Raw genomic sequence first — 17,188 nt, forward strand, 5'->3', positions numbered from 1 at the left:
CTACCCCAGGTTAACAGGAAGGAAGGAATCTGTATTCGAGAAAGTGGATACTTTTTTCCCCATTATCACTAATAATGAAAGTATTTGAGATCAAACATCCAAACCAAGAAACAGGGTAATCATGTTTTACTGCAAAACATCTGATAGAAAATTAACACAAAAATCTATTCTTATTTTTCACCTCTGAACCACTTTAAGAAGAATAAACTGCCACCTACATTTTCAGGTAACATGAACTATCTTTTACTCTCCCTCTGAAAAGTAGAGCTTTAAGCACAAATAACTCATTACTGCTTTATTAAAAGTGATGAATAGCTCTGAAATATCATCATAGAAAACTTATCTTATTTGGGCATTTAAAGTAAAGACACACCAACATATTCCCTTTTATACATTACTGCCTCCCCTCCTTACTTTGTGTTCTGTAGAGCTTCCAGAGCCCTTCCCCTCTACTTTTCTGTGCTTGGAAACAGAAGACTCTCTGTGGTTGCCCTTGGTACTACTGGCACTTTTGGGAGGGTCCTGGCCACTGGGGTCTGCTTCCTGCCTTGACCTCTTTTGTGCAGGCTTGGCTGGCTTCTGGGAGGATGAGGACGAGGATGACACAAGCGAAGGGGGAAGCATTTCCTTCTTTGAGGGCTCAGAGGAGGGCCTGGGAGTTCTGGAATGAAACATCATGCAAAACTAAGTTAAGGCAAGACATGAACCGTATATCTTAGCTGTTGAGTTATAAGGACAAAATGGCTGTTGACACAAAAGATAAAGATATCACAGAGCCATGAAATCCATTTTTGTAGAAAGGCCAAATTTCAGAGCCCTTTTTTTGATGCCTTTGAAAACTATAGTCCTACCTGTGAGTAGTAAACGAAGTTGTATAATTTGTCACTAAGCTTGCGGAGTCTGCCAATGGTCTTACCTTTACCCGAGCAAGTCACTCTGCAGTAGCTGCTGCCCAACCTGCCCCCTGTCTCTGACAAGCAGGCAGGCCCAGCTGCCACCTCCTCTCTGCCCCCTTCACATCTGACCCTTTCTCTCTCTCTCTTTCAAATCTCTGTTGGTTCCTACGCAGTGACACGACTCACTTGTTTTTGCCAAGTCTTTTTGTGCTTTTGATAAATCTAAGTTTGCTGCCAAATGAACCGTTAATTACTCTAAGGTCCTCGTGGAGGAAAACAAACAGAACTTAGCATATCGTCAAAATGAGCCCGACAAGTTCACTATTCTCTCGTTCTACTGCAGAAGAAAAACGTTTTGCCGTGTTGCCAACCAGGAAGATTCGATCACCTTCGCAGCCTGTTCCCAATCTCTATACTCACTTTGATTTAGAAGATTCTTTGTGGGAGGATGAGGGTGATGACTGCGATTTGACTTCCTTCTCCAGCCTGATTTTCTTGCTATCGTGGTCTCTTTCTGCTTCACCCTGTTATTGCAGTATAACAGCAAATTATTACAAACATAACTGTACAGACAAAATAGAAAAAAATATGCAGCAAGGTCAATGAGAGCAATCAGACTTTTGGAAACTTCTAAACACACACAGAAACCTTATAAGTATCTACACTGTGTGTTTGGGGGGGGGGGTGGTGGTGAGGGCAGCAGACCATCTAGATTTGATGTGATTTGTACTGAGACGGATTTGTACATGAGGAAGGACTAAGGAAAGAGCCAGGTTTTTCTCTACCCAGGAAGAAAACAGTTGCGTTTTCTCATGACAACATGTATATCAAATTTACAGAAAGTCCAAAACGCAGGCTCCTTCCCCCTGGTCTGTGCTCACGTAATGGCCCTTTGGGAAGGAAGCTTTCTAGCAAGGACAGTGAAGCCATGGGTGGGAGTCCTTCAATCGACTCAGGTGCTTTAGAATTAAACTCCTCAACTGTCAGCTCACCGGGAGAGAAATCTGGGACACCACCAGCCAATCTAGGACAATCCCTAAAAAACCCGAAATCCTCTCTGAGAGCCTTAAAGGGAAAAACAACATTCTTCAAATGATCTCACTGTGGGAGGCGCCGGTTTTCACCACAGTCTCTCCCTCATTCTCTGAATTTCTCCAAGAAAAATGAATAAATTAAGATGTGTAGGCTCAAGCTCTGCCCAGGCGCTAATCAGCGGCCCGGCCCTGCTCAAAAGGAGGGAAATAGCAAAGACATGCCCTTCCCTCCCCCGGCATTCTGCAAGCAAGCATGCCTGGGTGTGCGCCTCCATCCAGCCTTTCATAAATTCTGCGGAAAACATCTATCTCTTGTTTCAAAATGGACCATTCGAGATGGCTTATAAGGATACTTGGCTTTCATCTCTCGGTGTCTGCACAGGTGAGAACATTAAGAAGAAGGGAAAATATGGGTGGAGAAAAGAAATCCAAGGGAAGGCTGGTACTATGGTACCACTGGAAGCCGATTCTGCTCTGGCCCGCACACTCCATCCCAGAGCTGCACAGCACTTGGACACGGCTAGTCCACAGCGACAAGTGAAGTCAGGGACTTTGTCCAAAAAAGGAGAATGTAATCATTTTTCTACTGATGAAATGCTGAAGTGGTAATTTTAGACACATTGGATTAAATTACTTTTCACTGTTTTTTTTTCCTTTTTATATTCTTAACGTGGCTACTTAGAAAATTTTAAGTTATGTATGTGAGTCACATTATATTTCTACTGGACAGAACTGTTTTACACACTTTTCTAGAGGTGATCTGCAAAATGGACCTTGAACTTCCAATGAGCTGATGCAAAGAAAGAATTATTGAATGTACAGGTTAGGTAAGATAAAAACAAATCAGTTGCTCAGAAATATAACCATTCATTACAGAAGACCGGGGAAAAAGGGTCTTGAGGGACTTAATAAGGAGAGAACACGTGATGCGAATAAGCACATCCCACAGGCACGGCTGAAACAGTAAATTTCACATGGCTGTTTCTCACGTGGCAGGCAGTGCAGGCCAACAGCACGAGCCTGGAGCACAGTTCAGGACAGATGAAAGGTCCTGGCACCGGCCACGAGAGGCCTGTTGCAGCTCTGCCCAGCATGTAACTCACCTTCCATTCAACAATTCATAATGAACTCAATGTTGGCAGAGAAGAAAGAATAAACCAGAAGTGACTGGTTAAAATAGAACCCTACTAGTAAGGGGTATCCCCTCATCACTACACCCACTGTGGCCAAGAGGTTCTGCTACCAATGGCCCCAGTGAATTCTCTTGAGTCTTAGATTAAAGGCCACACAGCTGGCCCAGCAAGTATTACAAGAGGGTGGGAAATTTATCTTTGGGAAGAGTCACAGAATTTGCTAAAATACCCAGGCAGATAATTAACTTGCACACGAAGTAGTTAGTAATACATATTTTTTTAAATGGAAGGCATTTCCAAGCAGTTAACAACATGTGGGATAAGTCCCCAAGACAAAGCTAAGCATAAACGGTCCACAAGGTTACTTTCTAAAGAAAACACCAAACTCCAGAGGTGGAATGAGGGTTAATTTTTGTTTGTATATCTTCATGCTGCTTAGGACATGCTAGTTATAACTAGAAACCAAAGTGTCAGGCCTTATAAACCACACATGAAAATAAGATTCATAGTGAGTCAATCCTCACAAACTGGTTTTAACTCTGGCTTGTGTCTATCAGTGACTCAAGAGAACAGCCCAAAAACAAGAATCACCAAAGACTAACTTCAATGTTAGCTTTAACAACTATGTTGGCACTTACTGGAATAATACACTTTATGTTGACATGTAGCAACTTAGAAGCTGGTAATATTCTGTCAGCTGGTAGAATGTAAGCTGTTAAACCAATTAAGCAAAATCCCCTTCTGTCGACTGTGCTTGCTTTGACCCGAATTCTCGCCTGTGGGCCGGGGTCAGTATTTTTGTAGTTGGAACCCTCTTGTCTTCTGTAGGAAGAGTCCCGGGGGCATCCCCAGAGCAGGCACTCTGTGAGCATTTGCCAGCTGGCCCAGGAGCAGACCTGCCCTACAACCCTAAGTGGATGGATTTAGCAAGGCGCCATTAGAGAGGGAGTCATCGGATCCTGGGTGGCAGGAAACGCAGACTTGAATTCCAAGACTGGAAAACAGAAGGCAAGGAGTTCTTGAGCTGTTTCTGGGTCAAGAAGCCATTTGAAAGTGAGGTGAGAGTGACGTACTCTCTTCAGAAGGTAAAAGGAGTCTCCTTTGCTCACTGGCTTATCCACAGATCAACTCCCATTTCAGGGACCCCTGCCTAAGGTCTGGGTCTTGGACACTCCCTTCTTCCAGAAGGACAATGTGTCCACGGTGCCCGCATCTCCAACAGGAGGAGCCTGCTGGCCGATGACTATTCCCGACTGACTTGTTTACTTTTCCTAACCTGTTGGGTCAGGCAGCCTCAGATCACCTGCCAAACGCTGCCCCACCTACAGAGTGGAGCAAAAGGGCAAGAATGAACACCGTAAACGGAAGATGTGGGGCTGTGCTGGGCCGAGCCGGTTTCTGAAGACGAGGCCTCCAGGGCAGCCTGCTGCCTGCCCCAGCACCTGACTCACCAACTAGGTGCCGCGGATAACAGGGGGCAGTGAAGGCGGCTTTTTTAGAACTAACACTCATTTGGGGCCATAGTTTCTAACAGGCAGAAAGATAGCCTACTCAGAGCTTAGCCATGATGGGGAGAGATGATGGGCATCTGGAAGGGAAACCAAAGTGTGGCGGGCACTAGGGTGGCAGGAGTGGGGACAATGGAGGGGTTGAGCCAGGGATGATATTGTAACAGCCCGTCGGTACACGGATCTGGAAGTACGACCTCAGGCCTTGCTCCAAGAATGCCACCAACGGCCCCCAACCTGCACCCACCCCCTAACAGGCACTTGCACACACACCCCGCTCCTCCCGCCCCACCCCACTAAAAGCAAAAAAGGTGTGAAAGAGGGACTTCCCTGGTGGTCGAGTGGTAAAGAACCTGCCTTCCAATGCAGGGGATACGGGTTCAATCCCTGGTCAGGGAACAAAGATTCCACATGCTGCGGGGCAACTAAGCCCGCACGCCACAACTACTGAGCTCATGCGCCTCAACGAGAGAAACTTCGTGCCGCAAACAACAGAGCCCATGCGCCCTGGAGCTTGCGCACCACAACTAGAGAAGAGAAAACCCGCACGCCACAACTAGAGAGAAGCCCGCACACCACAACGACAGATCCTGCACTCCTCAATGAAGATCCCGTGTGCCACAACTAAGACCCAATGCAGCCAAAAATAAATAGAATAAATAAATACATAAATAATAAATATTAAAAAAAAAAAAAAAAGATGTGAAAGAGAGCAAAGGAGCCAAGATCCACTAGACTGGGAGGGGTCAGCATACTGAGCTCCAGACCTGCTTTTGCTAAGCAGCCAAGTGATGTGAAGACCTTTCTGGATCCCATCTATAAAAGGTAGCAGCTGAACAAGAGGCACGTGCGGTCTCAGCACTCCAATTCTAAATTCTATCCTCCTCTCCCAAAGGGAAGCAAATACGCTTGGTAGCACACGGAGCATAGCAAAAGTGGAGAAGCAGCCTTTGGGGAAGTTCAGGTACTTTTCTGGGATTTGCCTCTGCAGGAGGTTCAATAAGACGACGCCACAGCAGGTAAGTCCAAGCTGACCCCATGAATGAGGCAGGTTATATTCACTGGGGAAAGTACCACAGAAAAGCAAAGGGAATCCACTCTTTTCCTTCTTTTTGGTGAGGGAATACACAGGCATGAGACTGGCCCTAAAACAGTTCTTCCTATGATGCTTTTAGGGTAACTAACAGGCATGAAGAAATTAGATGTAAGTGGCTTTAGGAAATTATAGGGATGACTTTTCAAACCCTTGATTTTGAAGGATAATAACTGGGAATGTTGATCTGGAGAAACAACCCAAGAGAAGACAGTCAGATCTTGGGAAGGTCTGAACTAACCATCAAGCAATAAAAATGCACATTTTCCCACCAGATCCCATAACTTCCCTCCCCGCTCCTCAAAACACACATAAACGATGGCACTGAAATGTTTTTCCAAAAGTGTCCAAGCTTCTTGGTCCATAAAGCAGTTATTTAGAAAAAGGGAAAGACCTGAATGAACGTAACCTCCCAGTTCTGTTATTTGTCTAAACGACTGTTGAGACAGTCTAGCATTTTATTTGAAAGACATCTATAAGGTGACTGAATGAGATGAGGTTATCTTATGAAAGCACCGAGAGCAATGCTTAGCTCTATGCATGTTTGGTGTGCTTTTAGAATCCTCTCATTTGCACTGCCCTGATTGTATATTATCTTGTGCTTCTCAACTTCAACTTTTCTTCCAAGTCTGGAAAACATAAAGCTTAAAAATTATGTAAAAGAAAATATAAGTTCTATTTTAAATTCTAAACTGTAATCAGGTTGAAGAAATTCTGTAGTTCATGTAAGGAGCACCATGTGAGTTAATGTCTATTTACCCTCACAATTTTCTCTTTTTTCTCATGAATTGTCCCCAACCCACTCCTTTAAAGTAGAAGAAAAAAAAGAAAAAAGGAAAAAATATATATATAGGTACATTTCTATAGGTGCCACATTTGATGGCTTCATCACAGCTATTAACCACCATAAACTCTTTTTTTTTTTTTCAGGCTTACAAAATATGTTTTTTAATATATAAGGGGAGACTTGGGGGGGAATATTTAATCTTCATAATGCAATCCTTTTTTTTTTAACATCTTTATTGGAGTATAATTGCTTTACAATGGTGTGTTAGTTTCTGCTTTATAACAGAGTGAATCAGCTATACATATACACACATCCCCATATCTCCTCCCTCTTGCGTCTCCCTCCCACCCTCCCTATCCCGCCCCCCTAGGTGGTCACAAAGCACCGAGCTGAGAGCTGATCTCCCTGTGCGATGCAGCTGCTTCCCACTAGCTATCTATTTTACATTGGGTAGTGTATATATGTCCATGCCACTCTCTCATTTTGTCCCAGCTTACCCTTCCCCCTCCCCGTGTCCTCAAGTCCATTCTCTCTTTATGATCATTTTCTCACACTTTTGAGTCTAAAATGGCTTTAAGGGTTTGTTAACCCTCTGAAAATATTTGTTAAATTTTGTGCCAAGAGAGGGATGAACCTTTAAATAAATCCCACTAATGCAAAGGAGCAGGTACATTATTCAACAGCTCTCACTATATTCTTGTGGAGTTTTTTCTAGTGTTCACACTTAATATGAAGAAAATGAACAAATCTTCACTATCCAAATTTGGGGGAAAGCACCTAAGCTTAAAAAGAGACCTGGGCTGCCCACAGAGCTGCCCCCACTCGTCCAAGGGTGGTGGCCAAAGGTACCCGGAGCAAGTGGAGTCAGGGTCCTGACAGGAAAGGGGGAGCCTGCCTCTCGCAGAGAGAACCTGAGGTTATGATGTTCAGTATTAATACCACCACCTGGAGTCCAGCAGGAAGCAAAACCAATGACACACAGTTCTCTGATCATGAAATAGCTATATTGTTGGCTGATGTTTATATTTATCTGAAAGCTCCTAAGAAATGTTTCTAACTAGTGACATACTTCAGGCCAGGAATTCCTGGTTGTCTAGATCCATGATGTCTAAATGCACCACACTGGAGAGATTTCTTGGTCCAAAACACTAGCTTTATACAGTCCTGGCCTGGTAATAAGGTTCTGCTCCAGAGCCTTAGGCATTAGGATCACCTGAGGAGTTAGAAAATAACAGTGGGAGTGTGGGGCTGGGGGGTGGCACACATCCTGCCACCTGTACTGAGGGTTCCCCAGGGGACTGGAATGTGCAGCCAGGGTTTGGAACCACTGGTTCAGTCCCTGATCCTGTCAGTCCCACAGCAGGGAGGCAGGCCGTTCCCAGAGCCAGATCTCTCAGCTGCTCGCCAGAGCTTTAAGGCAAGCATGGACTTGCCTAAGATGAGGCAGTCATTATTTCTCCATCCTTTGAACAGAAAGATAAATGAGCTGCCCTAGGAGAGCTCAGCCAAGGGCTGGAAATGGCTCTCAGAGGGCACAGTTCATCTACGCAACAGGGACAGCTGAATTTCCCTTTCTGGAGCTGCAAGCAGAGCTTCTAGATTTGCACTGGAGGATGGACTGGTCTGACAACTGTCTGGGGAGCCTCCAATTTCCAACATTTACCCTTGGTTAGTAAGCGCTTTAGAAGCTAATACTTCTCCCCACTCCAGCTGATGCAGAAGGTCAGCAGTGGAGACTAGATAGTATTAGCGTAGCTGGGGGACAGGTGATAAAAGACTTCCCAGGAGGAGGTAAAAGAGTGTATTTTTGCTATTGATTCTATGTATAAAATAGGTAACTAATGAGAACCTACTGTATAGCTCAAGAAACTCTACTCAGTGCTCTGTGGTGACCTAAATGGGAAGGAAATCCAAAAAAGAGGGGATATTTGTATACATAGAGCTGATTCACTTTGCTGTACAGTAGAAATTAACACAACATTGTAAAGCAACTAAACTCCAATAAAAATTAATTTAAAAAAAGATGATGTGATATATACATATGTACAAAATAAAATAAAACATACATCATGAAAAAAAAGTGTATTTTTGAAGATTTCTCGGGTATAGTAGATGCAGGCACCTTTTCCTAGCCTGGCCCATCACAATTTTCTCCATAAAGTTTTACACCTCTTACATGCACACATCGTTTTAAAAGTTACCGAGGACTTCCCTGGTGGCGCAGTGGTTAAGAATCCGCCTGCCAATGCAGGAGACACGGTTCAATCCCTGGTCCGGGAAGATCCCACATGCCGCGGAGCAACTAAGCCCGTGCACCACAACTACTGAGCCTGTGCTCTAGAGCCTGTGCTCCGCAACAAAGAGAAGCCACTGCAATGAGAAGCCCGCACACCGCAACGAAGAGTAGACCCCGCTCGCCGCAACTAGAGAAAACCCACGCGCAGCAATGAAGACCCAATGCAGCCAAAAATAAATTAAATTAAAAAAAAAAAAAAAAAACTAAACTAAAAGTTATCAGGAACGAGAATACACCCTCTTCTAGCTGAAACATCACTGTCAATTGGCACTTGATCCCACCCCACTGGACTTGCCCGCTGCAATTATGGTGGCAATACACACGCTCACGTCTCATTCGACAAGGTGCTCGAGAAACTGTCGCCCTTTACTATTTGGTAAAGTCACAATATATTTTTAACCTAGTGGAGTAATCAGTCAAATCAGACATGAGAGCAGTCTTCATGATCTTTTTGTCCTTGTTATCCTTAGCTCAACTTCCACAACTGAGTAAGAGATTTTTATGCATTTATAAGAGTGTTAAAGTTTATATTCCTTCTCAGCAGGAAAGAGTTGCCCCTTCTTGTGCCTTTCACTCTGAATCCTGGGTAGGTTGGCTTGGGAATGCCACTGGGGGGAAAACTCATTAATCTTTCACCATCAAGAAGCAGCAAAAAAAATATATCAAGAGCTCAATAATTCAGAATAAAGATTGAAAGGAGATTGTTCAAAATAGTGTATATGTCCAAGTAACAAGGGTCTTAAATAATGCAGGGATTATTATTATTATTTTACTATGTTCATTCCTTAAGTGAAGCTTCCAAATACTATGATAAATGACAGATTTCAATACTTCACAATGCATCATAACAGCCTATATTACCCAAAATGATGCCCTAACCATCTCTATAATAGCTCTAAAACTTTTTTTTCATAATGCTCTGCTCATTAGTAAAAGTCATTAACGGGAGTCACAAATTCTAAATCTGGTGGTTTCAAATTAATGAGGTGCTAGGTGGCCATGAGTTAAAACATGGATATAATATCAGTATCAAAATGATCAAACTACAGGAGTAACATTTAGTATATAGCACTCTTGTCAGTAATTCAGAATTAACATTTCAGTTCATGTAAGGTTTTAATTTCCAGGGCCAAACCTAATGAGCCAGGTGGTAAATACCAATATTATCACAATAGATAAAAACATACCCTTAATGCTATATTATTCTAAAGCAAGATATCCTTTTCAATGACTGCCTCATCTTTTTTTCAAACTAGCAAGACTTAAAGCAATCTGGCATTTATCAACACTTATCTGCAGTGAAAGACTGACTCTGGTATAGTCGCAAAGGCAACATGGAATCCAAAGATTTCCAGCCTCTTCTAAGATGATTCAGGGTTAAAATCAAGGGCCAAAGACAGCCCCAAGTCCGCAGCAGGGACTGCTGTAGGGAAAGGTCAGCCCCCCACTCACCTTTCTCTTTTTGGCCAACTTGCTTGAGTTTTCTGAGCTTCTCTTCTCAGAATCTGGCTTCTTCCCTGCCGATGGCTGTTTGTCTTCCGGTTTCTTGGGGCGGCTGCCCTTCCCAGGAGGCTGGGGTATCCGAGAGAGGAGGTCCAGGGTGATCTTCACCATCAAGCTTTGTGGGAGCGGAGTGTCCCTGAGCGGGGAGAGCAGCTTGGTGTCTCTCAAAGGCACCAGGGGTTTGTCCTTGCGGCGGTCCTCCTGGACGACCACTGCCAGTCGGCAGCCACTAGTCCTGGCGCCGCCGCTGCGGGCAGGGCCCTGGCTCTGGGTCAGGGGGACGAGGGCAAAGTGCTCGGGGCTCCTGTCCTCCGCCGCGTCCTTCGGAGGTGCCTTCGGGGGGGCCGGGGGGCCGCTCCTGTGCTTCTTCCGTTCGCTGGGGGTGGGCGCCACTGGCTTGGGCTCACGGCTCTCTGCGGCACGGGGCCGCCCTTTCGTCTTCACCTTGGGCTTGTCTTTGGAAGGCTGGTCTTTGGAGGCCTGGGGAGGAAGGCCGGGCTCGCTCTCCACCAGCAGACTGGCGCGCGCATCCGCATGCCCCGGGGCGGAGGCCTTGACGGGCTTCTTGGGTTGTTTGGATCCCACGGTTTGCCTCTGTGGGGGCTCCTGTTGGGCAGGGGACTTCTGACAGCTTCTCTTGCCCGCATGGGGGCCTTCGGAAGGCACCCGGGGGGCTTTGCTGGAGCTTTTGGGGGGAGGCTCTTTGGACTCCGAGCGCTCGTGACCTCCGGTGGCGCCGTCGCCACCCTTGCCCTTACTGTCCGGGTGCCGGGCCGGGGGCTCGGCGCTGCCCGGGGCCTCGGCGGGCGGCGCGGGCTGGCTGACTTTGGTCAGCCAGTTGTCCAGCTGCCATTTGTTTGTTGTCGGAGGTTCTGGCTACAAACAAGGAAAAAGAAGATAGGGTTAACTGACCAATAACGATACTCTTCTGCGTTAGTCACCCAATCCTACAGGACTGGCCTGGAGATGCAATCACTACAAATCTAAGAATTCAGGTTCTTTTGACCCCCCTCTAATTATAGGTCAAATTCTATAACAATTAACTCTTAAAACAATCTTCCAATTTTTTCATGCTACAGGAATTTTGCTGTGGCGGACACTAATAATAGACCATTACATACTGACCAATGTAGACCACTGGCGACTGCAGAGAAATCTGTGTAATAAATATTTTGTTCCACTGGTAATTACCATATAATTTAAGCAGAATTTTCACATTTTGGCTTGTGAACTATTCTGTCAGAAAATGATAGGGAAAAATGAAGGCTAAAAAGAATCTTTTTATCAAGGATTTTCAGAAGAAGGTCAATGAATAAGTCTTAGTGATTATGGATGGGTTTCATGCTTTATCCCTTTTTTTGATGTACTTGTCAATTGAAAATGACTTTCTTCAAGACAATTTCATTTCTCTTATTCACTTAAAAATATTAATACATGACACAGCTTTCAGTTTATCACAGATACACTGTCTTCTGATTTTCAGATTTTACAACTGGGTAAAAAGAACCAAGTGAGGTCACATTAGCCAGTCATTAGTCCCACTTGAATTCTTTAAAAATCAAACATGAAGTCTCCTGTTACAGGCAGTCTCTGAAATAGCACCTATTTTTCTAAGAAACACAGGGAGGCTCCAGACCACACAATTAAGAGCAGTGAGATTATACTGATTATCCGTTCAACTCACTTGGCAAATAAACAGAAGTCCCTGACTTCTCCTGTTATCTTAACAAGAGATATCTTGTTAAAATCTTTGTTGCTAACTGACTATTGATGCATCGCACTCTCTCTCTCCAACTGGGATATTAGATCTTACTAAAACAATGATGAGGACATCTTTATCTCCAAATTCTACTATTATGTCTTGCACACAGTGGTGTACATGAGATATTTATTTGGGCTTTTTCATGGGTGTATTATTGTACCTATAAATTTTATGCAATTTGGGAAAATATTCATGTCTTAATAAAGTAAGTAATGATTACTTTTTTTTTTTTAAAGGGCAGTATGTCACTGGCATGCTTCATGCTTTTAAGATCCATTCTGACAGGTGGTTTGTATAAATGACTAAATCATTTCCACAACACAACAGGAAGTTAATTCAAAGATATCTCACATGGGATTAACTGATTAGATTATGGAGTAAGGAGCTCGCTCCAGTAAGTGGATGATATTTTATAGGGAAGACTGTTAACAATTTTCCCAAGTGGAATATCCCAAACAATTCAATTCCATAAAAACATGCAAACGTAATACATTTAAGATATGTGGATATAACGTAAAGGCTTTGGGGCCAGGAAAAGGTTAGGTAATAAAATGATCGGGTAGCTAGACTGGGCTTTGTGTGATTGTAACAAAATAGAACTAAGAGGAACTCTAAGGAACTAGGTAGGATCATACTTCGGCCAGGAAGAGGGCTACAGAATTGTGGGTTTTTTGTTGTTGTTGTTTTTTTTCCCTTCTTAAGACAACATATCTTCTTTGTAGCTCCCTCCACTTACATCAACTCTATCTCCATGCTCTCATTTGAATTTCAGGGCAGGGAGAGAGGGAAGAAGGAAACTACTTTGACAAAGTCCCACATAATCTAAAACTGCATTCAATATTCTAACAAAACAGGATGGTTGTTTAGGGTAGAGAAAAAATTAGCACACCATACCTACTTGTCAGACATTATTTCTTGCAAAGACTTGAGGGCGTGGTAGTTCTAATGGTTAAATGATTGGGAACAAGGCATTAAGATATATCATTTATATATTGGGAGACTGGGAGATTGGGATTGACATATATACACTACTGATACTATGTATAAAATAGACAACTAATGAGAACCTACTGTATAGCACAGGGAACTCTACTCAATGCTCTGCGGTGACCTAAATGGGAAGGAAATCCAAAAAAAAAGGGGATATATGTATACATATGGCTGATTCACTTTGCTGTACAGTAGAAACTAACACAACACTGTAAAGCAACTATACCCCAATAAAAATTAAAAAAAAAAAAAAAGATGTATCACCTCAGGAACCAAATCCTTCAAACCCTTTCTCGGGAAAGGTACAGAGATCTTTCACCAGGGCTACGCTGACAACTGCACTGCAATCAGTGACACTCTTGCTCTACAGAAGAGTACTTACACATTAACCAAAAGGGAAGGTCATTCCTGGTATAAATAACATCCGCTTCCCCCCGACACACCCCAAAACAGGGCAGTTTAAGATACATTTAGTAGTCCCTAAAGGAATGTCCTGGTTACAGAAATAAAACATATTTTCCTCTACTGCGGTACTGAAAATGTCCAGAAGGGAGGCCTATGGCCCAATTGCAGGGTAAAACTGAGTTGGTGTGCCCAGACAAGAGGAAAGGGTAGGGGTGATCCTTTTTGTGTACCTACTACAAAGATGTAAAATGGATAGAATTCCTTTAAGTTTAGGTATTATTTGGGTGCTGGGATGGGGGAAAGTTTTACATAAGGGACTGATTAAAAACAGATTTTAAGATGAATTTTAAGAGTGTAAGTGCTGGATAGGATCAAGGTTTGGACTTTCATTTCTTCCTCAGCCTTTCCCCATGCCCCACCCCCAGCCTCCCAGTGCTGGATCAACCCAAACACTGCACAGAGGAGGTGCAACAATATATGAGCATTTTAATAAATGTTTGACTGTATGTCTCTTTACTTCTCCTAGATTCTCGAATTAGCAAAAGTTCGTGTATTTTAGAATGAATTATGATTTTGAAAAAAAAGTTTTGAGCTATGCACAACATATGTCTGGTTTTTTGTTTTTTTTGTAAAACATCATAGTTGTTGTGAGGGAGTACAGCTCCAAAACTTAAGAGAAAAGAAAAAAAAGACAGAAAGAGAGAAGTAGCATGATGTAGTAGGGAAAAAAAATGGCTTCCGAGTTAAACGGCTATGGGTTTCAATCTTAGTGCTGCTACTTCCTGACAGGTGAAAAGAAAGCTCCCGACCTTCTAGGGTTGATGGTTACATTACGTAAGTTATGAAGAAAGTTCCAAGAGCTTAGTAGATAATCGACCACAGTTGTTTACTACCAAAGAATTAGACAATGAATAGATTAGAAAACTAAGCAGATCCCTGAATAACTGAGAATAGAATCTTTTTTCCCTGAACTTTACTTAAGCAGTAAAAGGGCGATACGTCCCATATATTCTGAAAAGCTGAGATTTACATGTTGACTCACTATAAAGAAGAGACTGAAAGTGGTTTTTCCCCAAGTTCACCACCAGCCCATTGGCACACATATAACATTTCAGATCTCATAAGGTCACTGGACAACTTCGTCAAATGAATTTAAAATGGAGACTTAAGGAGCAAATTCCTCAGCATTAAAAATAGAATAAAGAAAAGGGTGAGAAAGTTAAAACTAGTAACTATGACCTATTATGGAATTCATGTAATGCTCAACTAACACAGATTTACAATAATGCAGGTATTTATTTTAAAAGGAAAGAAAGGTTGTTAAATAGCTGGGAAAATTTAAAGGTTTAAAATCTAGACAAAGACAAAAATATGTCTGAGGAAGTCAAGCATTGGTACATAACCAACAAAACCATACTCAAGTCTAGATTTGCACATTAACACAAATATACAAATATGAGCCTATTTAGGAAAGTGGTTTTAAAAAGTAAAGTATGATGGGAACATCATTTTTCATCTAAGAGTCTCTAAATCTATTCTATTCAATAACCTCGTGAGCAACAAGATATAACTGCTTCATTAAAACAAACACCAGGTTAAATATTTCTTTCAAGTTTTAATTATTCAACCAAATCTGTGCCATTTCCATTTTATTTGAATTGAATTTTGATTTAATTGGATTCTCTTGCTTATATCAGTAACCAAACAAGCATGCAGATTTTTCTTAGTGAATAAGGTGAGATATAAAGCAAAGATCTTAGGAACAGTAACATGAACAAGCACACAATTTCTCTGTAGAGCATATTCAGTACTGTTTTCCCTGGGGCATAGAAAAATTACTTCAACAGCAATTAGTATCTCAGGAGAAAACAGAGAGCCCCCAGAAATACACAGAGTAGCTTCTAAAATCTGAAAGGCACTTCAAGTGCAGCTAATGCTGATCTATGTTTATTCACTCAAAAAATATTTACTGAGCACTTACTCTGTGCCAGACATAAACTCATATCTAACAACAACAACAAAAAAATGATACTCAGTTATTTTCCTCATCCTCTCTTGCCCTCAGATATGGCTCCTCAGTCTCACTACATCATCTCCAGATGTATTTGGTTAATGCTCTAGTGCAGTGGCCTTGCTTTCTAAACAGCAGAGACAGATACTGAAAACTTTAACGCTTTCTTAATCAGAAAATCTCATTTCCTGGGATTCCTACCTAAATACAGAGAATAGTTTTCTCTATACAAGCTAGTCTAGTTCACTAAAAATGTCTTCCCCAGCAAACATTTTACCCTGCTACTCTAAGTTTTGAAGACATTTGGCAACCTTGTTAGTTGTTACTACATTTCTTTTGCTCAACAATCCAGTAAATAGCATAAATTCTCCAGATAAATTTAGTGCTTGAGATTTTCAGTCTCAACTGTTTATCTTTACAATATCTCCCAAGGGTGGGTGACAGGCAAGCACTATTCCTATTTTACATGGGACAGTGGGATCAAGAAACACGGCCCTGGCGAAATTACATCGCCATCAATTTAATGCATGGCTTTTAGTGATTCAAAAATAGAACCTCTTATGGCTTATTTCTAGTTCACGTTCCTGCCCTTTGCTAAATCAGGCTGTCTCCTTTTGATTTAATTCATGCGTTCCTAAAATTTCAAAAAGCTTTCTCATTAATATTAAAATGGCAGCCTACTGAAAACGATTTTTGGGGTTTTTTTTTTTTTTCTCGAAATAAGGGAAAAGAAAATGGGGTGTACATATTCTCAATGAGTTGCTCTTCAAAACAGCTCTGGCAGCAACAGGGAAGAACCTATCATTTTCAACAGGAGAGAGATGACATCTCTCCCAAAGTTCCACAGCCCAACGCCAAGAAACAAGTAAACACGAATAGCCAGCAGCGTGCACGGCGGCCGGAAAGCGCCGCCCCCAGGACGGAGCCCCTCAGGCAGCCCGGGCCACCGGGGTTCGACCGCGCTCCCGAGACGGCCGGGAGCGGCCCAGTACCTCGGGAGCCGGGGCTTCTCGAGGCTCGTTCTCCTCGCTGTCACTGGAGCTGCTCTCGCTCTCCGAGTCCGAGGAGCTGTCAGAGTCGCTGGTGCTCTCCGACTCAGCGCTGCTGGAATGTGCCGAGGCCGCGGCTGCGGGCAGCGCCTGCGGAGCGCTGCGGAGCAAGCGAGAGAGTCAAAGACCCACGAGAGGTGGATTCCTTCCCTTCTGACTCCCTTCCTTCTTTGCCCGTTTTTCTGCTTCTCGAAAGAAGGGGCCTCAAAGATCACCCAGCAGTACTAAATGACCATGGCGGCCAGTTGGGCGCAAGCAAGGCCCATGGTGGCTCAAAGCTCAGTGAAAAGCCTTGCAACAGATCACCAGGTAACTGCATAAAAGAACCTGGGGAACTTTCCTGAAGAACACTGCGAACTATGTGAAATGTAAGTGAGATGCGGGGTGCTTCAAATCAGGCGCGGACAAACCACGGCCTGAGCTGGCTGCCTGCTTTTACAAATAAAGTTTTGTTGGAACACATTCGCACCCAGTATTTTATGTATTGTCTGTCTGCTTCTATACTACAAAAGCAGAGTTGAATAGCTGCAACACAGACTTTATGGCCCACAAAGCCTAAAACCTTGACTTTCGGACCCTTTAACTTTGCTGACACCTGCAATATAAAACCCAAAGGAGTTAATTTATAAAAGAACAGCCAATCCATTAAAGTCTTCCTCTATTCTCCATATGAGAACCAACTGTAGAGTAGTCAGAGACTGCTGAACACAAATGGGGTTCC

At 43.1% G+C, this 17,188-nt stretch overlaps 1 protein-coding gene across 11 annotated transcripts in view; it reads right to left on the reverse strand.

The window, feature by feature from the left end:
• AFF1 (ALF transcription elongation factor 1) overlaps positions 1-17,188 on the reverse strand; it is a 205,771-nt gene that overhangs the window by 15,593 nt on the left and 172,990 nt on the right. For all 11 annotated transcript variants that reach the window (XM_082391100.1, XM_082391095.1, XM_082391102.1 and 8 more), the window contains 4 exons: positions 16,411-16,567; positions 10,200-11,126; positions 1,317-1,420; positions 415-661 (listed from right to left, as the gene is read on the reverse strand). In XM_082391100.1, coding sequence (XP_082247226.1) covers positions 415-661; positions 1,317-1,420; positions 10,200-11,126; positions 16,411-16,567 — 1,435 coding nt within the window. The remainder of the gene's footprint in view (positions 1-414; positions 662-1,316; positions 1,421-10,199; positions 11,127-16,410; positions 16,568-17,188) is intronic.

The sequence above is a fragment of the Balaenoptera borealis genome (assembly GCF_965194805.1).
Source record: "Balaenoptera borealis genome assembly, chromosome: 4".
NCBI classification, from domain to species: Eukaryota; Metazoa; Chordata; class Mammalia; order Artiodactyla; family Balaenopteridae; genus Balaenoptera; species Balaenoptera borealis.